Source organism: Falco cherrug, chromosome 10, assembly GCF_023634085.1.
Source record: "Falco cherrug isolate bFalChe1 chromosome 10, bFalChe1.pri, whole genome shotgun sequence".
NCBI classification, from domain to species: domain Eukaryota; kingdom Metazoa; phylum Chordata; class Aves; order Falconiformes; family Falconidae; genus Falco; species Falco cherrug.
This window is the reverse complement of record NC_073706.1, coordinates 17,048,220-17,074,131: the sequence shown is the minus strand read 5'-3', so window position 1 is coordinate 17,074,131 and position 25,912 is coordinate 17,048,220. Positions and strand designations below refer to the sequence as shown.

The 25,912-nt window shown below is 46.0% G+C and overlaps 1 protein-coding gene across 12 annotated transcripts in view; it reads left to right on the top strand.

The window, feature by feature from the left end:
* ELMO2 (engulfment and cell motility 2) overlaps positions 1-19,613 on the top strand; it is a 30,649-nt gene extending 11,036 nt beyond the window's left edge. For 3 of the 12 annotated variants that reach the window (XM_055723044.1, XM_055723047.1, XM_027813524.2), the window contains 20 exons: positions 1,663-1,762; positions 1,977-2,128; positions 5,490-5,568; positions 6,193-6,228; positions 9,147-9,197; positions 9,524-9,646; positions 10,260-10,394; positions 10,837-10,941; positions 11,021-11,129; positions 11,760-11,896; positions 12,225-12,388; positions 12,471-12,583; positions 12,895-13,002; positions 13,333-13,415; positions 13,749-13,826; positions 14,393-15,243; positions 16,148-16,211; positions 16,441-16,514; positions 18,442-18,570; positions 18,717-19,613. In XM_055723044.1, coding sequence (XP_055579019.1) covers positions 1,663-1,762; positions 1,977-2,128; positions 5,490-5,568; positions 6,193-6,228; positions 9,147-9,197; positions 9,524-9,646; positions 10,260-10,394; positions 10,837-10,941; positions 11,021-11,129; positions 11,760-11,896; positions 12,225-12,388; positions 12,471-12,583; positions 12,895-13,002; positions 13,333-13,415; positions 13,749-13,826; positions 14,393-14,593 — 1,774 coding nt within the window. In that variant the 3' untranslated portion in view covers positions 14,594-15,243; positions 16,148-16,211; positions 16,441-16,514; positions 18,442-18,570; positions 18,717-19,613. Of the gene's footprint in view, positions 1-1,662; positions 1,763-1,976; positions 2,129-5,489; positions 5,569-6,192; positions 6,229-9,146; positions 9,198-9,523; positions 9,647-10,259; positions 10,395-10,836; positions 10,942-11,020; positions 11,130-11,759; positions 11,897-12,224; positions 12,389-12,470; positions 12,584-12,894; positions 13,003-13,332; positions 13,416-13,748; positions 13,827-14,392; positions 15,244-15,647; positions 15,770-16,147; positions 16,212-16,440; positions 16,515-17,572; positions 17,749-18,441; positions 18,571-18,716 lie in introns of all 12 variants that reach the window. The other 9 variants (XM_055723054.1, XM_055723055.1, XM_055723052.1 and 6 more) reach the window with 8 other exon arrangements.
* Positions 19,614-25,912: the final 6,299 nt, after the last annotated feature.

Sequence of the window (25,912 nt, the reverse complement as noted above, 5' to 3'; positions counted from 1 at the left end):
GCTCTGGAGCCTGGGGCACCCTCTCCCCCTCACTGACCCCGGTGTCTGCAGGGCTGTTTCTCTCACATATTTTTTCAGTCCTTTCTCACAGCTGCTGTGCAGCATTTTTTACCCTTTTCTTAAATAAGCTTCCATAGAAGTTCTTCCAGCCTGACCGATGGACTCAGCTTTGGCCAGCAGCGGGCTTGTCAGAGCCGCTTGGGACTGGCCACGCCTGGTACAGGGCTGCCCCAGGCTCTCCGCACAGAGGCCACTCTGCATCCCCGAGTTGCCCAGACCCTGCCGCGTAAACCTAATAAACATATAGATGTGAAACGTAACTTCCCCCTACAAAAGCTGTAGCAGCTCTTCCCTGTTAAATATTTCTTTTTCTTCTAGTGGTATTGTTCTTTTATAATAGATTTCCCATATCTTTCTGGTTTCAAATACCTAAATGCCTGATGTGTCCTTCAGATTCCTGCCTGAGTCCTCTTTAAAAGCTGGGATTCTATTTGCCACTTTCTGCAGAGCACAATAAGCAGTTTGGCAATGTTTGGTTTTACCATGGTTCCTTTTGAATTCTTCAGTGAATATCATCTGGTCCTGGAGATCTGTTTTTCATATTAATAGCGAGTTCCAGAATATCTTCTAGTGATGTTCAAATGACAGATTTGAAGACTTTTCTTCTCTCAAAACCAAACAAAAAACCTTAAAAAAAACCAACCACTCAAACTCTGATCTGTAAGTTTTGCTAAGCACATTTAGAATGAACTCTGATGCAAATAATTCACTTTGCTTTTCTGCTGCAGTTGTTCTGTTTCATTGAAAGCACTTTTAAAGTCTTGATAACTTACTGTCGTAACTTTTATAGGTCTTCTGTTTTCTTACATATTAGCAACTGGTATTTTTTTCAGCATGTTTTGCGACCTTTCCCTCCAACTTTTTTACCTGTCTGTCTTGTGGTTGTGTTAAATTTTCCACAAGTCATTCTGTGCTTTCATTTTGTTTCAAGCCAGTCGCAATATTTACAGAATGACAATTCATTTTTCTTTGTTTTTCTCTGATGTTAATACACGTTTGTTCTTTTTTGTGTGTGTGGAGGGGTTATAATTTCCCAAGATTTTTGCAGGTTTTGTGATAGAAATTTACTCTGGAGCTCAAATCTAACAACAGCTGAAAAACCTAGCGTTTGCAGATGGCTTAAATTTTCAAGTTAAAAGCTTAAAAAGCTTCCCCCTTTTCAAGTTGGTCTTTTTTTAACTAACAGTCATTATACTGAATATTCTGGGGTTTTCTGGGTTTTGGCTGGGTTTGGGGTTTTTTTCCTCTCACATGAAAGTGTTGAATTAAAGTGGTAATATTTTGCACTGCTCAAGAATAAATACTGTGTTGCTGCTTCTCCCATGGTTCCTTTAACTAGCCAAGTCTCTGGTAGCAGGACTAGGGACTTATCGTTGCTAGTTTTAACTTACGCTTGTAATCAGGAAAAATAAAATATTATTCTACAAACAATAAAGTTATCTTCGTAAATACAAATATTTTATTGCTCTCCCAGCTGCCAAACTGTAGCCTGTTTTATTAGGAGAAGGTGGTGACGTTTTTCTCTGAGCCAGCTTATTCAGCCTGGACAGGCTTTTTCCTTGCTACCAGATCTTCTTGTAAATGCATTCTTTGTTTTTTCAGTTACAGTGAGATGTTGGCTTTCACCCTGACTGCCTTCTTGGAGCTCATGGACCATGGTATTGTCTCTTGGGACATGGTCTCGATAACCTTCATCAAACAGGTGAGTTTGGGTGAAGGGGGTGAGTGGATGCTATTTCTTTTCACGCTTTAATGCAGCTTCTGGAAAGAGCAAGATGACTCTGAGAAGCCGAGTACTCACTGAGAGCACAGTGCACCCCAGTTTTCTGAGCCCTGTCTCCCTGAGCTTGTCTCACTCACCACCACAAGGTTACCTGGATGGGCATCTGTTGACCTGCTGGTTCATCTGTTTTTAGATTGCAGGGTATGTGAGTCAGCCTATGGTAGATGTCTCCATCCTTCAACGATCCCTAGCCATTCTAGAAAGCATGGTGCTAAACAGTCAGACTCTGTATCAGAAGATAGCGGAAGAGATCACCGTGGGGCAGCTCATTTCTCATCTGCAAGTGTGAGTGTCCACCAAACAGTGGTGTGAATTAAGTCAATTTTATGAATATCTGTTAATCTGAAAGTGCATCCTTTTTAAGTTTAAAACACTTAAAAGATGCTATTTTAAAAGTATTACTGATGTGATATCTTACTTGAACTTTAGGATTTCTGACATTTCAGAAAAAAAGTAAGATCCTGCAAAAATATGTTCTGTGTTCTGGAAGCACTGAAGCACATGAGTGTATGTCTTGAACAAACATATTTTGCTTTAACAACTGCACAAGTGTGTTCAGTGTTTTTAGTAAAACAGCTTCTCAAAGCTTCTGGATCCAGTCATCTGTCACCTTCACCCCTCTTTAAATTGTCTCCAGTAGAATCTAAGAGCTCATCTTACGGTTTTTGCCCGCATATTAAGGAAGAAAACAGTGGCTTTTCTTGTTTTTTTGCCCACCTCCACTTCCTCTCTTTCCAAGCGAACTGACAAATTTCTGGCTTTTAAGGCTGTTTGTCTAGGTCAGTTCTATTCTTCCATAAAAAAAGAAGCGTGCATTTCTTACAGCACTAAGTAGATGTGGGTTTTTTTCTTAAGCCTTCTAATTCTGAAAATGTGGCAAAGCACCATTTGTGAATATGATTACTATTCCTTAATCCATGAACAGTGGTTTAACAAAATTATAGTGCAAACAATGTATTGCATCGATGTCACTCTGTGCTTAGAGTGTTTGTACATTTGAATTTGGTTAACAGAAAAGCTAAACAAGTTCTCATGAACACTGCAGCAACTTTGTTCTGCAAAGAGTATACGTTCTTTGAGCTTTATAATTTCTATTTTAGTAAAACACAGGTGTGGTCCTAATACTGAACACACTTGTGCAGTTGTTTAAGCAAAAAGTCTTTGTTTAAGATACATACTCATATGCTTACGTGCTTCCAGAACACAAAAGGTTGCTGAAGAAAGTATCTATGCAGGGAATATTGTGGAAAAGGAGGCTGGAGAGTGAGTCAGAATTTGCTGGTGGTTGTTTGGCAGGACTGTCAGGAGGGAACAATCTGTAACAGAAGATAGGTTCTGGAAGAACAGGACCATGGAAACAAGTCTGAAAGAGACAAGTTAGAAGAGGAGAAATGAATTTAAAATTGTTTTGCTGTGTCAAAAAAAAAAAGCAGTGTAGTGAAAAGAGCAGCAGACCCTGAAAAGGAGGGTAGAAGAGGTGAAGTGACAGACTTCAGAGACCTGTGAAGCTTGGAGGCCCAAGGAAAAGCTAGGATGATGCAGGAGTATTTGCATTTTTGAAGTATGGCAGATTGACCAAAATGAAGAAGGTTTGGAAGGGAGCGATAGGATTGAGAATATGGTTGTTTTCCACAGATATGCCATGGATAAATGCTAAAGTGGGAAAAACAACTATTTAAGCTAAGAAATGTCTTAGCTTTAAGTGTTTTATAGAAGTTTAATTTTTTTATATATATATACAAAAATTAAAGTGCATGTGTACACAGAGAAATTCATTTAGGTGATGCATTAGACTGGTTAATCAAAAGAGCTTGAAGTTCTGCAGAAGTCTCCCAAGAGTGTATTGGATCTGGCTGAGATGGGGTAAATTTTCCCCATAGCAGCCCTCATAGTGCTTTGCTTCCTGGTGGCAGCTGGAAAGGTGTTGATAACACACCAGTGTTTTGGTTACTGCTGACCAGTGCTGGCACAGCATCAAGGCTGTCTCTCCAACCTTCCCCCCTGTCACCAGTAGGCTGGGGGTGGGCAAGATCTTGGGAGGGGACATAGCCAGGACAGCTGACCCAAACTGACCAAAGGGATATTCCATACTATACGATGACTGCTCAGCAATAAAAACTAAGAGAAGGGCAGTGGGGCGCAGCATTTTGTTATGACATTTGCCTTCTGGAGCAACCACTGCACGTACTGAAACCCTGCTTCCCAGGAAGTGGCTGCGCATCCCCTGCTGACGGGAAGTAGAGAATGAATCTTTTGTTTTCCTTTGCTTCTGCTTTATTAAACTGTCTTTATCTTGACCCATGAGGTTTTTTTCCATCTTATTTTCTCCCCTGGCTTGCCCTGCTGAGGAGGGAAGTGATAGAGCGGCTTGGTGGGCACCTGGCATCCAGCCCAGGTCAACCCACCACAAAGGGTAATAGCATAGCGAGAAACAAATTTGGGGGGTGGAAAAGAGTGTGACTGGCATTTGGAAGCTTATGCAAAATATCACAAGTGAAACCACCTGCTGTGCGTGATCTAGGAAGGACTAAGCATCCTTTACCTGAAGAAGCTCTTCAGTGAAAATAAGAAAAAGACATGTGGGTTGGGCCAATATTGAGGTTGGAAAGGAATGCCATAAAGAGAGGCATGCTTCCGCTCTTAATTCCATTTGCGTTTGGTGGCTTCCATTGACATAGGGGAGAAATATTACTTGCTCCATACACATTTCTAGACTGCAGTATAACTAGGCTTTGCAGAGATAGCTTCAGCATGGGAAACAAACTGTGGTGGTGCTGAACTCTGAGCTCTGCTGATGTCATGGTTTAACCCCAGCCAGAAACTAAGTACCACACAGCCACTCACTTGCTTCCCATACTCCCCCGAGGGTTGGAAAGGAGAATCGGAAAGGAAAGTAAAACTCAAGGGTTGAGATAAGAACAATTTAATAATTAAAATAAAATAGGAGGAAAAAAACAAAACAATAACAACAATAATAATAACAATTATAATGAAAGTGCGGGAGAAGGGGAGAGGAATAAAATCCAAAGGAAAGAGAGTAAAAAAACCCAAGTGATGCACAATGCCATTGCTCGCCAATGCCCAGCCAGTCCCTGAGCCGGGATCAACAGTCCCTGGGCACCCCCTCACCCAGTTTATATACTGAGCATGATCTGTGGTATGGACTATCCCTTTGGCAAGTTTGGGTCAGTTGTTCTGGCTGTGTCCCCTCCCAGTTTCCCGTGCCCCTGCAGCCCTCCTGCTGACATGGCCCAAGAAACTGAAAAGCCCTTGACTTAGTATAAACACTACCCAGCAACAACCAAGAACACCAGTGTGCTATCAACTTTGTTCTCACATCAAATCCAAAACACAGCACTGCACCGGCTACTAAGAAGAAAATTAGCTCTGTCCCAGTGGAAGCCAGGACAGCTGGGTTGCAGTGTGCACTATCTTCTGAATAATGGAGCTGAGAGTCAGCAATTTCTGTCAGCTTTTTGCAGCCCTTATGAAGGTTGGATGGCATGCAAGTAGGTTACTTGAATCCTGCTTGTCCATTGAAATGCAAGATAGCCATAATGGATGTTCTTATGGTGCAGGCAAAGAGCAGGCTGGAGTGTTCTATACTGTCTTTTCCCTCACGATCCTCCCATTTTTGTTTCTGCAGCTCTAACCAAGAGATTCAGACATATGCCATTGCCCTGATCAATGCCCTCTTCCTGAAGGCACCTGAGGACAAGAGACAGGTTTGTTCTTGGTTCTTGCCTTTAAACCTGAATAATGGTTGGTGGCTGGCTGTTTACTTTATGCCTCAGAAATCATATTGCTGGGCAAGGCAAACCTTACCAGGAACTTACGTAGCTGTTTCAGTGTGGCAGCGTAGGACCACCTAGCCTAACAAGACAAGTACCGTCTTGTTAAAAATGTGTTCTGAAGCAGCACAGATACGTTTAGGAGATGCTCAGAAAGGGATCTGAAAGACCTTGAGAGATAGAAAGTAATCCTTTATACAGTGTGGAAATTTTTTTTTGAAGAAAGCTGATTCTGTATGGGAGATGTAGGCTGGGTAGAGTCCTTGGGGTTGTATGTACTTACTAAATAAACACCCACCTCACACTCCCCCCAAAAAGGAGCCTTTCTTAAGTTATAGGGGGATATTCCCACTGGCAAATGTGAGAAATAAAACACCTGTCCTGTTCTGAGGACACCCCCAAGATCTCAGCTACGTGCAAGATGTACATATGTCTGTTTTGTGTAGCTTTGCTGTGTTAAGCCTTTCTTCTCTAGTGCCCCATTTGTGCCTTATTTCTGGACTCTGAGCTAAATCCTGTCTGCTTCTCTTTGTGCCTTTTTTTGCTTTCTGCCAGCAGGACAAGCTGCTTAACCCCCTAGACCTGCCCATCACTGTAAGTAACTCAAGCCTGGGGGCTGGTCACGTAGAACTGTAGGCGTGTTAGCTTTTCTCCAGTTAATGCCTCTTTGTAACTCAGAGATGATGCATACAGGCTTCAGGTTGTGGATGAGCCTAGGGAGAAGGGTGGGAGGACTTCTGGGGATGTACTCAGATTATGAAGGAGAGAAGAATCAGTAGCAGGAGAAATTTTGAATGACCTATTGTGCACACAAGATAATAAACGTGATTGTAAAAGGAAACTGATACTACGTGAACCAATTGTAAAAAAGAAGTCTGGGTCTCCTTACACTTACTACAGCCCGAGTTTATCCCCCTGATCTCACTTGCATTAATGACAGTTTCATAACCAGCTGCATCCTTCTAAAGGTAGAGCTGCTGACTGGGGGCTAGAGCATACATTCTGCCTAATGGGTGACTTCTCCCTTACAGGAATTGTATTATAAGAACGTTTTTTGCCACATGCTATCTCCAGGGGAATCACCACTCTTGTTAATAGGTGGATTTGGAACCTTCTGTATCTTGAGATTCTGGTACATTTTTTCAGTTTTTCTGAGTGGCACAGAGAATGCTCCACTTTTGCCAAGGATGCAGTGCCTTCAGAGGGGAAACTGTGGTCTCAATAAATGGTACATAATTTCTAAAATTAGTGGGTATGCTTCACACATGAGAATAAGGAAGGACATACTCCCCTGTTGGTAATTTGGCCAAGATACTAAACTTAACAGCAAACAAAATTCCAAGGGATCTTCACTCTTTTTTTTTTCCTCTTTTCTTCACCATTTGAACACAATCCACATGACCGCAAAGGGCCATGAAGATGATTAAGGGACTGGAGTATGTTTCATATGAGTAGAAGCTGAGAGATTTGGGATTGCTCAACCTTGAGAAGAGAAGGCTCAGGGGAGGGTCTTATGAATGTGTATAAATATCTGATGGAAGGAAATAAAGAAGAGGGAGCCCAACTTTTCTCAGTGGTGTCTGCTGACAGGACAAGAGGCAATAGACACAGCTTAAAGCCCAGGAAATTCCATCTGAACATACACAAACAAAAAAAAAATAATATGGGGGTGTTCAAACACTGGAACAGGTTACCCAGAGAGATTGTGGAGTCTCTGTCAGTGGAGATATTAAAAAACTGACTGGACACGGTCCTGCACAACCTGCTTTGTCTGATGTTGCTTGTACTAGGGGGGTTGGACTAGATAATCTCAAGATGTCTCTTCCACCATAAATGATTCTGTGATTCTATGACCTCATCAAGCAGCAAAGTGGGCATTATTGGACTCTCAGCAGAACGTAGATTCCCTCAGCAGTGGTTAGGCTATGTGCGTGCTCATGCTTCTTACTGTGCTATTTAGAATTGTTAGTTGTCTTTGTCCTTCCCACTGTTTATTGGCTTCAGTCACCTGTTACTTCATCCCATGTGCAAACTAATTCCTTCAGAATAAGAGTTCTTTGGTGTTGCATGCACAAACAAATCCTAACAGCATGCCCTGTTCTGTTCTCAGTACTACATCTCACAAATCATAGTAAACAATAATGACTCAGAGGGCAGTGTGCTATCTCTGAAACCACTTCCTGCTTCATCTAGATGCTTCTTAGATCTATCTTCCACTCAAGAACTGACTCATTTTGGTTGTAACATGAGCGCTGCTGAACTTGCAGCCGTTATGGCTTGGCTACCAGCCAGCATATCACTTTCTTACTTTAGGAAGTTTCTGTCTGGAGCAAAAGTGATAATAGGGATTTGGAATGAGGTTAATATACACACTTTACCAGACTCCTTCTAAAGCCGGTCAAGAGCAGGGTTGATATGAGCGGTTGGAACAGTCTTGGATTGCTCAGAATGTACAGCTGATGGAATGCAATTGTCTAAGACTGCACATCTGCTGCCAAGTCTCAATCTGCACTGCATAGGAATATGAAGAGATCTGAGACTGGCAGTTCTTTTGGACTTTTTCCAGATGATGCATTGCCCAACAAGTTTTTCTTACCCAAAGATTTTGCTTATAACAGCAAACTACTGATAATATTCCATTTAGACATTAGCACTTGTGCCACTCTCCTAGCAGGTGTAATGAGGTCAATGGTATTTTAAAAAGTGCATCTTCGCAATTTACAAGGAAAGCACAGGTTAGATTTTTGCAGGTGCATGTGTAATTTGGTCCCAGAACTGAAGGCTTGCAGCAGATCCTTGCATCTGCTGTGACTGTTTCCCATCATGACTTGATGGTTGGGAGACCCTCCTCATCTGGGGAAGGAAGCCATGCAGTAAAGAGGGAAACTGGAAGCTTTCCTTTACACATGAAAGTTATTTACCCTTTATTTTTGTAAACTGAAGTGCTTCTGCAAATTGTCCTTTAGCTAACTCCTGAACATCTCCTTAGGAATTAAGACAAAGAAAATGTAAATTTCAGAGGGAGAGCTTTTGAGAGGGAGACCTGAAAACTCCATCCTCTAGCCCTTGTTATCTTGGTTGTATACCTAGGAATGGAAAGCTTTGAAATGCTAATCAAAGGAACCTCTTATAGATGACAGATTTTTCTGGGCAACCCACAGTATGCTCTCTGCTGCCCTATCTCCTGATATGGAAGTGTATCATTAGATGTCCAACGTTAAGCTAAATTTTCTTCTGTTCTTTGACTACACTAGTGCTTTCTCCAAATTAATGATGTTTTGTAGGGGAGCCACCCATGAGTTCTGTCATGGTAAAAATGACCCTTGCATCCCAACTTGATGCTTGCTTTGTGGTGAGGTGCCATGCTAAATTGACAGTCTGTAGTAAAAGCACTTTGTTGTGTGCCATTGCTGTGCCCAATTCATAGGCTTCCTTCTTTCTCTCCTTTCTGCCAATGTGGGCTTTTTGTTTATATTTCACTCATGTTATTTCATCTCTAAATTCCACAACAGGAAATGGCTAATGCATTTGCCCAGAAGCACCTGAGGTCTATAATCCTGAATGTAAGTATGTCTGGAATGACAGAGTGCTTCCTAATGTTCTCTCAATAGAGGTTTCACTTGTGCAGAGTGTAAACTCTGCTGCCCTCAGGGCAATTCCAGAAAAGTGACTCTTTCAAAGGTTGGAGCCACTTGTTCAAAAAGGAGTTATCAGGATGCTTCTTTCTGCTGTTACAGAGCATTATCATTATGCTTCTGATGGAATATGGAGGTTGAACAGCTGAGTCTTCACATACAGAGATGTACATGCAGCCTGCCATATGCCTGTAGCTAATATCTAAGTTTTTGTTTGTATTCCCTTAATTTCTACCCTGTCCTTTATTTTACAGCATGTGATCAGAGGAAACCGCCCAATTAAAACAGAAATGGCACATCAGCTGTACGTGCTGCAGGTCCTGACCTTTAATCTCCTGGAAGAGAGAATGATGACCAAGATGGATCCCAATGATCAGGTCACTATTAGCGCTGAGTAAGATCTGACAGAATAGGACATACAAGGGGCCTTATTCCTGAGCTACTTTACTTCCTAGAATTGACAGCAGATGGTGCATAATGTTTCAAAACCACCTCTCAAAATTAGGGTATGCTTATGACCATCCTGCTGTGGGACTTGTAGAGATGTAAGTGGTCACTGGTTCCTTTCTTGACCGGTGTGATGACAGCTGTCAAAGCTCATTACTCCACCTATGTGGAGGACACATCATTTTATCCATTTCCTTGCAGTCTACAAGGAAGCTGGGCATTTTTAAGGTGTCTGTTACTCAGTTCTTAAATGCATCGTAGTTTTGAGGGAGAAGTGCTGTAGCATTACCTGAAGGCCTGGGCATTTACTTTAACTAAACTTTGGACAGTTAAAGGAAAATGCAAATATTTTGCATTACCCAGTGTACTGAAACTTGATGTTTTGAAATAGATTGCCTCTTCTTACATGGTGTTAATGACCTTTGTCATCTCTCTGTATTCACTGTGTGACCTCTGGAGACAGAGGTGGGACTGTGCGTTATGTGAAAATACTGCCCTAGTGACTGATCACATGTTACCATTTCCCTGCCTTCTGTCCTTCAGGCACAGAGAGACATCATATTTGAGTTGAGAAGAATTGCATTTGATGCAGAGTCTGACAGCAACACCATCCCTGGCAGTGGAACAGAAAAACGCAAAGCCATGTACACCAAGGACTACAAGATGCTGGGATTCACTGTATGCATCTAGAGAGAGTGTTGACTGTAAAGCATGTGAAGGCAATCTAAGTGAGCTCCGTCAGAGTTGTGGGGAAATGAGGAACAGAAATAGCTGTTCGCTTTACCGTACTTCTGTATCTGAATTTTAGAAATTCAGCTATACTGAGACTCCCAGGGATGATCATTATGAAAATGCTGATTGGTTAAGTGCCAGAGCTCGTTAGGCACATTCTCTGGAGATATTTACTTACCATACGAACCTGTTCTCTGAAGAACTTGGAATCGGCCTCTTCTCTAGAAAGTTTGGATAGCATTGTCAGCCGGTGTCCAGGTTTACCTCTTGGACAGATATGACGGAGTGTTTGATGGACAGGCAATTGTAAAATTTCAGTCAGAGAAGGTTCTTACACAATTTCTTTGAGCTAATTTGTTTGGGTTCTTTCTACACACTTTTTTCACAGAACCACATCAATCCAGCCATGGATTTTACTCAGACTCCTCCAGGGATGCTGGCATTGGACAATATGCTCTATTTGGCCAAATTTCATCAGGACACCTATATCAGGGTAAATGAAGCTGCTAGCTTTTGCAGATACCAACAGTTCAGCAGCTCTTCTTAGTGTGTGTTGCATCCTCTTCTTTTAGATTGTTCTGGAGAACAGCAGTCGAGAAGATAAGCATGAGTGCCCCTTTGGGCGCAGTGCCATTGAGCTTACCAGGATGCTTTGTGAGATCTTGCAAGTTGGGGAACTCCGTGAGTACTATTTATTACCCTAGCTTTCCAAGTTGCTGGGCTGATGCTTCTGGAAGTAGCTTACAAGCTGACCAATTTCACTTCTGCCGTATAAGGACAGGGGGAGCTTGGAGTCTCAGTGTCCCAGTGATAATACTGTTAACAAAGTAAAGTAAGAAATTTTGTTGTGTGCACTGTGCTTCTCCTGAAAAACTAACACAAGTGGAAGGTTTCAACTTCCTGAAGCTTCAGCAGGGTGCTGTGTAAAAAAAAACAACTCTAGAAACCACCATGAACTTGAGAAAAGTTTAGTAGCTCTGACAGTCTCAAAAGAGCATTCTGAGACAATTAATTGCTATAAGAAATTCTACCAGAGGAAAGCAGGAGGGAAACAACTGCAAGCAGTCATTTGAGGGGTCTAGTACAAAAAGAGCATGAGTCACAGAGGCTTGCATGGTGAAGCATGGGGTTAGCAACCATTCCCAATATAGACTGTCTATGGGGAGATGAAGCACTGAACTGTCTTAATTTCTCTGAGTTAGTACTATTGTACACCGTCAGGATTCTGTCACAGTAGTGGATTTTAGTTACTCTTAGTGTAGCTTTTGTGCAGTATGCTCACATAGCTGTGGTTTCTGTTTCTTCCTGAAGCCAATGAAGGCCGGAATGACTATCACCCCATGTTTTTCACCCATGACCGTGCATTTGAGGAGCTATTTGCCATCTGCATCCAGCTGTTGAACAAGACTTGGAAAGAAATGAGGGCAACAGCAGAGGATTTTAATAAGGTCAGAGTGGAGAAGAGGTATTGTTGTAGAATCTTTTGCAGAACAGCATGTGTTAACTCAGCCTGTACACTTGGTTAAAGAATAGGGTACAGAAGGTATGACAGGACATTGACGTGGTCTGTGAGGGAGGATGGTCCAACTTTTATTTTGTATGACCTGAGGTCATTCTTTGTTTTTCTGGATCTTCAAAGTCACTAGTATGTTGGTACTTTTGGCCCCCACTATTCCATGTCAGTTCTTCACTGCCCGTGAGCTGTGCCGCAGGTTCACTGCTGCCATTAACCAGCAAAACTGTGAATTGCTTTTTCTTCCTGCCCAATGTCTTTAGGTTATGCAGGTTGTGAGGGAACAGATCACACGGGCTCTCCCCTCTAAGCCAAACTCCTTGGACCAGTTCAAGAGCAAACTGCGCAGCCTGAGCTATTCTGAGATTCTACGACTACGCCAGTCTGAGAGAATGAGCCAAGATGACTTCCAGTCACCACCTATTGTGTAAGTGCCTAACAAAAACAGTTGCTTTCTGTGCTTGCCATTACCTCCGTTTTCTGCTTAATCTTCTGTATTTGATTGCCAGGGAGCTGAGAGAGAAAATCCAACCCGAGATCTTGGAGCTGATAAAGCAACAGCGCCTGAACAGGCTTTGTGAGGGAAGTAGCTTTCGAAAAATTGGAAATCGCAGAAGACAAGGTGACAGTGTCTACTGCACTTTTTCATGTGGAGAACTGTATGCAAATAAGATCTAATGGATTAATCTGTCAGCAGGCATGTTCATGTTGCCAGAAAAGAAAGCTAGTTACCTGGGCTGTCTATACCAGCCAGTAGTTTGGGGTGGAACAGATGTGCATTTCTAAGAATGCAACCCTCCCCTCGTGAACAGGAAGCAGTGCTGAGGAACTGGAGGAGTTAGAGGGGCTGGGTGGGGAGACTATAACACAGTGGATGTAAGGCCTTATGGTGAATGATCTTGCTCAGCTTACTCTACTTGGTGTGTATTCCAGAAAGATTTTGGTATTGTCGCCTGGCTCTGAATCACAAGGTGCTGCACTATGGAGATCTGGAAGATAATGCGCAGGGGGAAGTGACCTTTGAATCTCTACAGGAAAAAAGTAAGTCCCAATTACTGCTCAGAGCACACTGCTCTGCTGTCTAGAGGCTGTTATGAGAACCATCCTCGAGATGAGAGAAAAAGAGCTGTGGCTGAAGCCCTTACTGAGATGAGATCAACTTTTGGTCCTTGCCCAAATCCTTTGAGTCTTGGAATTGTTTCGTATTTGTTGTAACAGCCAACCATCAGGATGTGTTACTGGTAATGTGTTTTGGAAAACTGCAATAATGAGCTACAAAAATGGGAGCAATGCTCAGCTGCAAAGAAAACAAAGTTCTGTCTTTTCCTAGTTAGGATTTCTTGTTCATGAGTTTTACTTTTTCACTGTTAGTTCCAGTTGCAGACATCAAAGCCATTGTCACAGGGAAGGATTGTCCACACATGAAGGAGAAAAGTGCACTGAAACAGAACAAGGTAAGTGCTCCCTTTTTGCCTATAATTAATAACCAGTGCTGTAGGGCTGAAGACTGTGAAAGCAAGCAACTGGAGCAAATGGTGTTCCACACTGCAGGTATATTGTTTACAAAACCCATCTCATATCTGGGCTTTTTCCTAGCACTCATTTGCGATTGCTAGGTGCTGTGAGCATTGTCTGGTTGTGCTATAGGCTATTCGGAGTTGCTCGGAGTACCCATATGGGAAAGTGCACTGAGCTGTGGCAAGGCAGCCTCTCTTGTTGGGTTAGGAAGCAGAAGGCACTGTGATGTTTTGTTCAGTCCATAAGTGAAAGATTCTTTTTTCATTCAGGAAGTGTTAGAATTGGCCTTCTCCATTTTATATGATCCCGATGAAACCTTGAACTTCATTGCACCTAATAAATATGAGGTAAGAAGCATTGCAGTTAAGCAATATAAAGCAATTAATTTAAGAGATTAAGAAGGATTAGTTGCTTCTCCTTAAAGGTTTGAGCAGATGTCTCCTGCTAGGCTCATTCTTAGAAAATGTTGCTAATGCTTAGTGTGAATCTTCCCTTTTTATTTTATTTTTTTTTATCTTTCTTTTTCAAGGAAAAAATACTCCTGCACTAATTTCCCTTAGTCTGGACTGCTACTTTCTTTCCTCCTATGCAGTCAATTGTTCCCTTTTCCCTGTTCTGTAAGACATCAATGCCTAAAATAGCTTTGCTTTTTCTGTTGGTGTGCCACCATAGAAGCTCACGGCTTTCTAGAGCCACAGGACCGTGCTTTCCTCTAGGCTTCTGACTTCCACGGGAGATCGCTGTGGAGGCACTGTTTTGGGGTGGGTTGTTTTCAAACCCCATAGGTTAACTCCCTCCTGTGTTTCCCCTTTTGGCGCTGTATAGGAGCGTCTCAAATTGTTGCATAGATGGAAAGATTCAACAGAATGTATCGTTTATGCTTGGAGTTGTTTAGTGTCCTTTTTCCCTGCAGTACTGTATTTGGATTGATGGGCTCAACGCTCTCTTGGGGAAGGACATGTCCAGCGAGCTGACTAAAAGCGACCTGGACACGTTGCTGAGCATGGAAATGAAGCTGAGGCTCCTGGACTTGGAGAACATCCAGATCCCGGAGGCGCCGCCGCCCATCCCCAAGGAACCAAGCAGCTACGACTTCGTGTACCATTACGGCTGACGGGGCGGGGCGGGGCGGGGCCGGGCCAGGCAGCCCCGGGGCGCACCGCGGGAGCCGCCGCTCTGCTGCCCGCGCCGGCCCCGCTGCCGCCCGTTCGCGGCCGGACCGCCGGCTTGCGGGGGGCGGGGCCGGCCCTCCCGGCGCCGCACGACTTTTGTACGCGCCACAATAATAACCAGTAGCGCTCCTGGCTGCGCTTCTCCGCCTCTTCCGCCCGGGCCCGCCCCGCCCTGCGCGGCGCGTCACCGCGCTCGGCCCCGCCCACTCGGGCAGCTGCCCCCGGCGCGGCGCGGCCCCCCGAGCACCCACGTTCCCCGGCGCGGCGGCGGGCGGGGCGTATGGCGGCGGGGGCGGGTGGCGCGGCCCTGGGGCGGGCGACGCTTGTGCTGCCGTACTACGGGTTCTCCATCGGCATCACCTTCTGCAAGTGGCTAATGAAGGTGCGGGGCGGCGGCGCAGGGCGGGCGGCGGTGGTGACGGCGGCCGTCGGTCCCGCAGAGCTTCCCCTTCCTGCTGCTAGTCACCCTGCCGCACCTCCTCCTCACCTTCGGTCTCTCGGCGTACGCCCGCGCCCTGGCGCGCTGCCGCTCCGGGCGGCCGCGGGGCGCGCTCTCCTGGGCCGACTGCCTCCGCCGGGCGGCCCCCCGCAGGTACGGCGGGGCGGGAGCGGGGCGCTGAGCGGGGGCTGGGGGTGCGAAGAACAGACCGCGGCTTCCGGGCCGGGGCCCTGGGTGCGCTGCGGGGCCGGTGCGGGGGACCCGGGGGCGCGGCGGTGCTCACCGGGAGGACCCGTACGCCGCCTCCGTGCAAGCCGCGTGTCACCGTAACGGCGGCGCGGGGCCGTGTGCAGGGCAGCCCCGGAGCCCGGCTGCCGCGGCGCGGGCGGCCCGAGGGGCGCAGACCCCGCCTCCAGCACAGGGCTCCGGCGGCTCCTCGGCCGTGTGAGGTGTCGGGCCGGTCCCGGCTGTGCCGCCTCCCGCAGAGCAGCGCCCGGGCCGCGGTCTCTGGCGAGGCTTGCAGTCACACGGCGCCCACGCGTCCTCCGCGCCCGTAGCCGTGCTGCCTGTGACGTGGCGGGCGCGGGGTCAGCACAACGGTTCGCTGTTGTAGCGAGCTTGGTACCGGGGAGAGCAGACCGCCACGAGAGCCGCCGCAGGAGCAAGGGTGCGTGCCGAGGTAGGTGCCAGGCTACTTCTTCAGGCAGCTTGCGGTGGCCCTCCTGCTGACTGATTACCGTGCTCCGACACGGGCAAAAAAGACATGGTGCGTTCAGCCCCAGGGAGGGCAAGGGCTGCTTCGGCGCTTTTGTGTAGCCCGTGTTCAGCGAGCGCGGTGCTGAGCCCCACTGAAGGCGCAGGCAGCGGGCCAGAAGCTGAAAGAGCTGACGATGGCTGTGCTGTGTGGGTGCTGAAGAGATAGCCTGAGGAAAACGCGGGGTGTTTTCCAGGGTCTGCTCTGCTCTCTGTGTTTGTGGCCAAGTAGCAGGGCTTTGCTTGGGCATTTTTTATGTAGCGGAAGACAGTTAACTTCAGGATTTTCTCTTTGATTCTTTAGCTCTGTCAACTTCCTTGGATATTGCGCTGAGTAACTGGAGCTTCGTATGCATCACTGTCTCCCTGTGAGTACAAATACCATCTTCCCTGGGAGCCTGCTGATGGGGTTTAGAAAGTGCTTTGTCAGGGTCAGTTTCTTGAATGGGTGTGTGGCTCAGAGGGGCTGGTGTGCAGGTTCCTAGATAGCTTGCTGGTAGCAACATAGACGTGGGTAGTCTGGCTCCTGATAGTACTTTGCTGGGAAGGACTACGTCGGAGTCAGAGGAGGTTGACAGTGTATTTTGGTCCTTACAGCTACACGATGACCAAACCCTCTGCCATTCTCTTCATCCTGCTTTTTTTCACTGCTCTTCAAGCTGGAGGAAGTGGTAAGGGTCCCATACAACGCTTTAGGGAAGGAAGAGGTCAGGCACAGGGAAATTGATAGGCAGTACATGTACAGGAAGCATACAAGTAGAGGAAGAACATAGTTATGTAGATGAATCTGCAAGAAGGGATGTGTCTGTTCAGCTCCCTGAGTCTGTAGTGACTCTTGCTCTCACCCAGAGGTTGGCATTGCTGCTGGTGGTTCTTCTCACCGCCAGGGAGCTCTTCATGTTCACCTCCAGGTCCACACAGTTTAACGCGCAGGGGTTCGTGCTGGTGCTGTGTGCCTCTTCCCTTGGGCGTATTCGCTGGACTCTCACGCAGATACTTATGTAGGAGGCTGAACTACGTATGTAGGGTGTTAGGAAGTGTGTGTGGGGGTGCTGGTAATGGGGAGGGGAGTAAGGAGGTGGTAGCCCTTGCTGCAGAAACAAAACATTGTGTAAGGGACAGTGTTTGAAACTTGGGGCGGGGGTTATGTGTTGATGGGTAATGAAGGCAGTTTGGCGTTTGCAGCAGCACAGGTGTGGGCATTACAAATAAGGTGTATGTCTAGGAATGGTACTAACAAAGGCTGTAGGACCTATGTGTATTCCATGGCTTGTTGCTACCTGGTCTCTTACTGATTCTCCTCTTTTGAGGCTCCAGAACCCCACTGATATCATGTTTCACCTGGAGCCGCTCATGTTCCTGGGGCTTTTCCCACTCTGCAGTGTTTGAGGGTGCGTGAGTTTATTAAAGCAGGGATAGCTTTATAGAGCGGTTGGGGAGATTGCTTAGCAGTTTGTTGTTGGAGATGATCAATTTAGATAAGTGAACAGCTATGAACTTTACAAAGTAGTTAGAGACCTGAAATCATAAGGACTCGGATATTCTTTATGCTGGCAGAACGTTAAAGAATGCGTAGGAATAGTAGCCTGCCACACTTGTGGAAGTAAGGGCTATGAAGAACTGGCTCCATATCCTGCTATTTTGGAATGTGAGCAGCCCATGCCCACCTTGTTGTGAAGAGTCCTGGGAGTTGGGAAAGATACTCTGCTACTCACTGTCTTGTTCCTAGGCCTGCCTTTGTCCATATCAGAGAAGCTCTTCCATTTCCATGAAGAAGGACTGCCCTTCTCTCTGGTAGGGAAGCTGTTCTTGGGTGGAATTCTTGCCTTTGGTCTAGGCTTTTCTGAATTCCTCTTTGTTTCCAGAACATCTAGCCTCATCCTTTCCATTGCTGGCATTTTTAAGGTAAGGCATGGTTCCTGTGCTAGTACTAGAAGGCAAGTACCAGGTCATCCCTAATGGGCCTCATGTGGTGGGAACTTCTGTAGAGCCTTAGAAATAATCTGTTACTTTGGTCTTCCTTGCACAGGAGCTTGATGCTTTGTCTTGCAGTCTCTGCAGTAAAGTCCCTTGGTCCCTGACAGCAAGGGGCAGAGACTAGTGGCTGTTCTGTAAAAAATTCCATTAAGGTCCAAAGTTTGGTGGGATCTGGGATAGACTAAAACACATGGGCCTCATGGGCAGTGGACAGTGCAGGAGGGAGGAGGGATGTGAAGGATATGCTCTTGCGTCAGACCTGGATGTGAACTAACCACTGGTTTGAGCTGTCTCTAACCTAGCGTGGCAATCCTCCTCTCCTTTGAGGAATCTAGCACACATGCTTTTGAGCTGAATGGTGAGGTGTGAAATTTGTCTGATCTGGAAGTCACGGGATTCCCATGTGGCCAAGCCATGCAGTCAGAGGACTTAAAAACCCACATCCCAGTTTAAGAGGTCATTCTGTTTCTGGAAACTGGTTTTAGAACTCTCTGTGCATGGAAGAATGCACTGATGGAAATCGGTAGCCTGGCATCTTGATCAAGGCTTGAGCTGTAAAACATCTCATGCATATCTCCTCAGGTCCTGCCCTACCACTTGTCGCATTTTTTGTTTCCACAGGAAATCTGCATTTTATTCCTCGCCACACGTTTGCTGGGAGACCGCCTCAGTCTCTTGAACTGGCTGGGCTTGCTGTCTGCCTTTCAGGAATCTCCCTTCATGTCATTCTCAAAGCCATGAATTCCAAAGGTGATTCTGTTTTAAATCCCTTTCTGTTCCTCTGTAGGCATTCTCGTAGCTTCACTAGGAGCTTTGTCTAGTTCCAGCTCCTTGCCAGCGCCAGGTTTGATGGGTAATCTAGCGAGTTTGTCACTAAATGGGCTGTCTGCATGCAGGTGAAAAAGCACTGGAGCTGCACAAAGAGGCCAGTTCTGAGCCTGACCTGGAGCTACTGCTGCACCACACTGAACATGTGGAGGAGGGGGAAGAGGATGCTGAAATCCCACAACACTGAACATGAAGCACAAAGCCCCCTGCTCTGTTCTTACCAAACCTGCCTGACAGCTGTCTAGGAGGAAGGTCCAAGAGTGTCTCTGTCTGTGACCACCGAAAGGAGAGCCAGGGCTCGGTGAGAGAGTCCTGCTGTTCTGCTGCAGTGTGGATCTGGAGGTGCTGCACAAGAAACAGGTGCTATCCCTTTCATACAGAGCAAACCTGGAAGACAAGCCCTCGTTCAGTGGAAGTAGAACACCATGGTGAGACTGCTATAGAAAGCTTATAAAGGAATCCTGACGGCTACATGTTGAGACTGTAGACCATGAGGTGCAGAATGAGCGTGGATATGTCTGGAGTGCAGGCTGAGCGGTTCAGGGATGTTTTTAGTGTTGTTTAGGCTTTATCTTCAAAAGAGAAGGTAGATAATACCTTCCCAGCCTTTCTTTATGGTTCTGCTAAGTAGGCACTCCCATCTTGGGAGCAGATGACTATATATAAATCTGTAGACTCATCCCAGTGAGAAGGAGCATTTGTGCCTGGTGACCTATGTGTTCTCTGTGTGTAGTAAGAACAGAATTAAGTGCTGGTATTTGGGACCAATTGAACATAGCCAAATTATGTTGGCAGGAAGAAGGACAGGGATGCATGAGCGCTTCTGGTCCTGCAGGCAGAGGGGAGAGAGAGCAGTATCGCAGGAGATCGAACTTGAGCAATAAGCTTATCAGAAAGTATGTGGGTATTTGATGGGGGATTTTTTGTTTTTTAAATAAACCTTTTCTGATTCCCTTTTGTCTGCACATTATGCACCTATGTTTCATCAAGCAGAGGTGGTTTATCTTTCAGCTTTCCTTTCAGACCCACACTGACATTACTACTGCATGCCAAATTACTTTTGAGGCCTGGCACAGAAAATACTCGCCCATAAACAGGATCCTTGATCTCCAGGACTAGGGGGAAGTTTGTTCGGGGAAGGAGAATGGTGCAGGAGTTAAGATGTGTCTTTTTACTTTCTGCTAAGCCACAAGTAGTTTTGGGCAGGTGGCTGGTTTTTTGCATGGCAGATTTTTCACCTCTCTGAAAGTTTTGTCCAATGCTAGTTTTTGGAGTGAAAGTTAACCTGAGCGAGCTTCCCACAGGCGTAACAGCACAGTCTTTCTCCTGAGAGGAGCTGGTTGTTAAAGTGAGCTTCTCGTATTGTGTTTGAGAACATGAACCTTTTTGGCTAGACTGTCCCTCTGTTTATCTTGTTTCATAGTTTTCAGATACAAAGTCTTTCCTGATGACTTTAATCAAGAGCATGTTCTGCAAAAAACTGGTTCTGAAGAAGAAAACTTTTGTTAATAATGATCATCTTTAATAGTGTTCTAATAGATGCTGTAACTTCCTTTGGAGCAGACAGCAGGTGGTGCAACTACCTCCCATAAAGCCACCCAACCAGCAGTTCCAGGCCAGACTGGCACACCAAGGGATCTTGTGCACCAAGTAGATGCCTGGAGCTGAGAGTGAAGTTTTCTGTCCCTAGCTGGATTTCTTGTGTGATGCTTCCAGCAGAATTCACCCTGTTTTCTGGTAGGCATAAACCCCAAGCACTAAATACCGTGTACTTGATGTGGCACAGTGATGCTTTCCACACACGATCTGCATTTAGCAATATTGCAGCTGCTTGTTGTGTTTTGCTTCCCACTCCCCTAGAACTGAACCTCGGGCATCCTTCTACTGGGATTTCAGGTCCCTGTGAATCCAACGTAAAGGTGACTTTGTTCACAGGCCAGGATTTGCACCAAATAATAGTACTTGAAGATGAAATTTGATTGTGCCAATGAAAGTACTTGTGAACTGTAGAGCCCTGTAACCTGTTGCTTCCAGTCTTGTTTCCTCTTTAACAAGGGAATGCCTTAGAACCTAGTATCCACACTTAGTGTGTCTGATCTAGACAGCTTTTTGGCGACAAATAGGACACTGTCATTCACTCCAGTGAAGTGTGCTCAGTGCAGCGTTTGGGACAAGCAGTCAGTTCTGCACCTGTCGCTGGGAAGTTGCCAGCTGCTTGCTTCCAGGGAGATGAGGTAAACATCTATTTCCAGTAAAATTTTGTTCTTTTCAGAGACAAAGAGAAACCTGGAAATAAGAACATAGAAGTATCTATTGCTTCGTGATTTTGCCACAGTGTGTGTACAGGTAGTCAGTCCAGTTTGCTTGTGAGATTGACCAGGCATCGTTCATCTCTCTTTGAAAGAATCCGATTATAGTTCCTTCTGGTATCCAGACAGGAATGGCAGAGAATCTCTGTCCTATTCCTGCCCATGAATTTAAAAAGCCCTTCTGCAGAGTTTGATGATAATTAATACTTCATTTCTCCTTGAGATTCAGTGGAGGAAGAATTTTTCCTCTAGCCTCAGAATGTAGGTAGGGATCTTGTAGTACAAGGAGGTTCATGGTAGGGCATATTCTGCAGGTGCTTCTGTGACCAGCACACAGCAAGGAAGCCCTAATTCAGCTCATGCTCAAGTACTGCTGCTGCTTTTCTGGGTCTGCAGTGCTAGGATGGAAGGGTTTTTCACTCAGTGGCAGGTTGGGATTTGCTGAAGGTGGTCCTGGAAGGATTCCTGCCTGGGACTCTAATCTACAAGGTCCTCTGCTTCTGGGAAAGCACTGCTGTTTTACAGCCTTTGTATGACTTCCCTGTGTAGTTCTCTCTACAGGAACCTTGCTGGGGTAGAGATGACTGTGCTGTGACTGCTTTCTCCCTTCATCCCTCCAACACTTGACTTCCTATGTCCCAGCTTCTCTTAGGAGTAGTGCAAGAACAAAGTTGCTTCTTAGCTCCCTGTGAGCACCTGGTAGGTCCTGTGGGGACCTCTTCTTTAAAACATGTCTGACAGGACTGCTGGCCGCAGCAGTGCTGCCACCAGTCTGAAAGCTTTACCTGGGGCTCGTACCTTTATCCCCAGAATGCAGTCAGAAGGTCAGGACTAGAGCAGACCCAGTGTCAAACAAATCAAATGGTAATTAGACTGTGTGTAAATGTGGTTCTTTTTGGCCCAGACCAAGAAATTGTCTGAACAGCCAGCTGTGTCCCCAATATCCCTGTTACTCCTGCTGCAATACATGTAAAATGGAAGTGCCACACTACTCCAGCAGATACATGGTAGATGTTTCTGCACAGGCTTATGGAGCAGAGCTGACAGGACTTGAGAATCCCAGGCAAGAGAATGCTCTAGCAGTTTCTGAAAACTGCAGCGATGCTTCCCGTCCTCTCAGTTCCACCTTTTATCTTTTCATTCTGCCCTGTGGGTGGAGCTTAAGTGCTTGCAGGTCAGGGACTGTGGGTCTTTGCCTTTGCACATAGAGTTGGGATTTTAAATTATGATGTGCTTTAAAATAGTTAAAATGTAAAACCTTTTTGTTTGTTTTTGTTTTATTCCTGAGGATTGGTTTCTGCATTCTTTTCATGAAAAGAAAGGGGGGAGAACATACACTGAAATCTGATATCCCTATTCTAGATGAATTAAGGGGAAAAAAATAGCAACTAGATCTCTGTATTTATGGATGTTTTACCTTTTGTGGGGTATGTTTGTCAGTTAATGGTGTTGGGTACCAGATTAATTGCTAGATGTAGGTGATGAGTTCAGCAGCAGATGTTCAGGAAGAAGAATGTAGAAAGGATGGGTAGTAGTCTGCATCAAATATCTCATGATACATTTCTTAGGCTGTAAGGTATAGTATTCAAGGAACTTGCAGTGAAGAGCTGTTCCTGCAAAACTGGCCAAGATATAGAACTTAGAATCAGCATATCCAAAGGATGTTTAGACACTAAATAACTGTTCTGTTAGGAAAATCTGGGGGCAGATACCCTGATGGGGGGAGCCTGAAGAAGTTACACTGTCCTGCATACCTGTGGGAGATAAACTTAATGTGTACATGGCTTTTCTACTGCTCTGAAGGTCCTTTTTTGTCTGTTTTATGCTAGAACTACTCCTACCATTCACATGAAATGGCACATTGATTTAATAACATCATTTGGGATAGCATGTTCCCTGCTGGCCAAAGCTCCAGAATGTTAGAATTACAAGGTCTAGATTCAGTCAGGCTTGCTAGAATATGGTGGGAAGGGGCAGCTCTTTCACATCTTCAGAAGCTATTTGAAGCGTGGAAAAAATTGCATGATAACACATCAGAGAGAGAAGGCAGGAGGCCCCAGGGTGAGCATAATTGGAAAATGCATTTTCTTCTTGAGCCCTGATAGCTTTGGGAGTCTTCTAGTAGTGGGAGTCTTCTAATAGTAGGAGTCTTCAACTCACCTTACATATGATTCAGCCACTGAATCTCTGTTCCTTTAGCTTCTGCTTGAACAGCTAGATCAAAAATTGTATGACAAGCAGAGGTCCATCTGTGTACTAGCCTTGAGTCAGGCCTCGGTGAGGTGAAGGCTCATGGGCTGGCCCCAGCATGCTACAAAGAGGTGAGAATAGACACTGTTCACCCTCTGGCACCTCATTCCACAAGTGACCAAAGCAGGAATGCTAAACATGTGCCCAGCTATGTGTTAAAGACGTAGTCCTGCTCTTTGGTTGAAGAGAGGATCTGCTTGGAGTCCTATCAGGAATCATGCAGCTTGACCAATTTTGGGGGTCTGCTGAGGCCTCTCTGCTGCAACTGGGAGTTCTTTTAGCATCTGTGCATCAGCGTGTTTGAGCAACAGTCCTGGATCTAAATTGCTCTCTCTAGCCTGGAGCATTCCTGCTGAGGTCTGTGTTCACCTACCTTCATGGTGCTGTCCTGCACTCCCAGCCATGTCTGCAGGGGTAGCTGTAGATCTGTAATTTAAGAATGAAATGCGCCTTCTTCACTGGAGTTGTAGAGTGCCAGCATAGAGGTTTGCACTTAAAAACATTGTAATGTTGGGTATAAATTTCATTGCTGCAGGTGCTTGACAGGGCTTACCAAACAATAAGCAGTGAGCAGCTCTGCTTAAGTCTCTTCAACTTCCTGCCATTAACTGACTAAACAGAGGGGGCTTTTGCACTCTAAACTGTTGTTGAGTGCTTGGTGTTGCCTGGGAAACATAGAAGGAAAATTAAAGGATCCTATTGTTTGTGGGTTTATCTTGCTTTTGTAACAGCTTCTGGTGAGAGCCTCAACTCTACAAAGAAGGCAGCACAATGTGTATGTTCCCCACACCCCCTGTGCCTGCGCTGCTGTTCTTGGTCCAAGATCTGCTTGCTTTGCTTTTGTTCACCCACATCCGCTGTGTCTGTCCATTCTGCATCACTCTTCAGCACTGGCAGAAGCACCACATGATGACGAATGGGCAAATTCTGCAATTTGTGGTGAGTGGGACTCACCACTCTCAGTGACTTGAGACCAGTTCTCCATCACAGATTTCAAGGCTGTGATTAAAGATGCAGAGGTGAGGCACAAGGCAACAAAACATAGTCGTGCTGGTGCCATGGGGAAACAAAGGTTGACTTTAAAGCAGTGAGGCACAGCCATCCTGGTGGCCAGAGCTGTTGTCCTCACCTCTCTTCCCCTACCCATTGCACCTCTGAGCCTTCCAGAAGCACTTCCATTTGCTACATTTGGAAAAGCAACAGGTTAGGGGCAGAGTGCCTGTGATGAATGCTTTCCTATCATCTTTTGACAGGGGTTGGAACTGAATGATCTTTAAAGTCCCTTCCAACATAAACCATTCTATGATTCCCTGCTGCTTGTTCTACCCTGCCTTTGCCTTCACTGGCTACTGTGTCTGCAAGGCTCTACTGCACTCAGAGCTTCACCAGGGCCCAAATATGGTGGCCTGAGGCTCACTTGGTGAGGACTTCTAGTGGAGAGTGTCATATGGTGCAGGGCTGAGCACTGTTCTTGGCTGTTTCAGTACTTGCTCTTGGCAAGAAATGTTTTAGAAACAAAGTGGAAGCACTGGCTGCATGGAGAGCCTGTATGAATCCACCATGAAGCTGATGGTGATGCTTTTCCATTTTATGGGCCTGATGCTCTCCTAAGTGCCCCCTTCCTGGGACTCTGCCTAAGACATCTTGGTACTCCAGCTCTGCCCAAGACGTCTTGGTACTCCAGCTCCGCCCTGGAGCACTCGGAGCAAATGCCGATTGCTTGCAGTTAGGTGTACCTGGTTTTGCAGGCTAAGCTAGCGCAAGTAGCAAGTTTGGTGTCCATCAGCGAGCAAAGTAAAAAGGCTTTGGCAGGGGTCCATGCAGGACCTGGCAAGAAGGAAGGGGTAAAAGCTTTGCGATTCTTTGGGAAGATGGCAGTGTTCCTCTCCAGGCAACTGCACTGGGGCATAGTGTGGGGTGCCTTTCTGTCCACATATTCCTTGGCTCCCCTCCCCAGCAGCCTCAGCGGTTGAGGGGGGGGCTCCTAGGTGGGAGGTCACTACCTACCTCCTAGGGTCAGTTCCCGGAATGGGTCTATAAGGGAAGTTGGCAGGCCTCATCCTGACTTTTGCTGAAACTGAGGTTGTGCCTTCAAGCTGAGTGACCCTGCACCTGGATGTGGTCTCGCTCAGGCGCAAGACTAGGATGCTGGGTGGCTTCTAGGGAGTATGGCAGAGTTGCGAGCAAGCTGAGGAGGTGTGGGGTGGGACTGTATGCTGGTGCAGGCTAGTGCAGCGGAGTGTTAAAGTAGCAGCACAGCCTGTCTGTTGAACACTGTCTCACTTGAATGGGCAGGAACGTTTAATGAAGAAATAACCCCTGCGCACTCTCTTTCATATAAGGAAAAAACGCTACTGTGCACTGAAAAACGCTGGAAACAGAGAAAGAGGCAAGGATGAAGGACTTAGAGGAGGAGACAGGAGTGCTCAGCAGTGACACAAAGAAAATGAGAAGGCACAATCTTGTAGTGAAGTGCAGACTGTAGGCCTGAAGAGGTAGGCTTGGAGTCTACTTGAGGAGATGACATGGAAGTATGGAAGGGGTGGTACTGGGGAGTGGGGCCTGGGAGTACCAGTAGATCCTGTTTGTCTCTGGAAATAACCCCGTGTGGCTGTGCAGGTCTTTGGCCTTGTACAGAAGCCTCTTGTTTGCTGAAGCTGTTTCAGACTTGGATCCATGTAGTGGGCTTGAGATTGGAAACACTG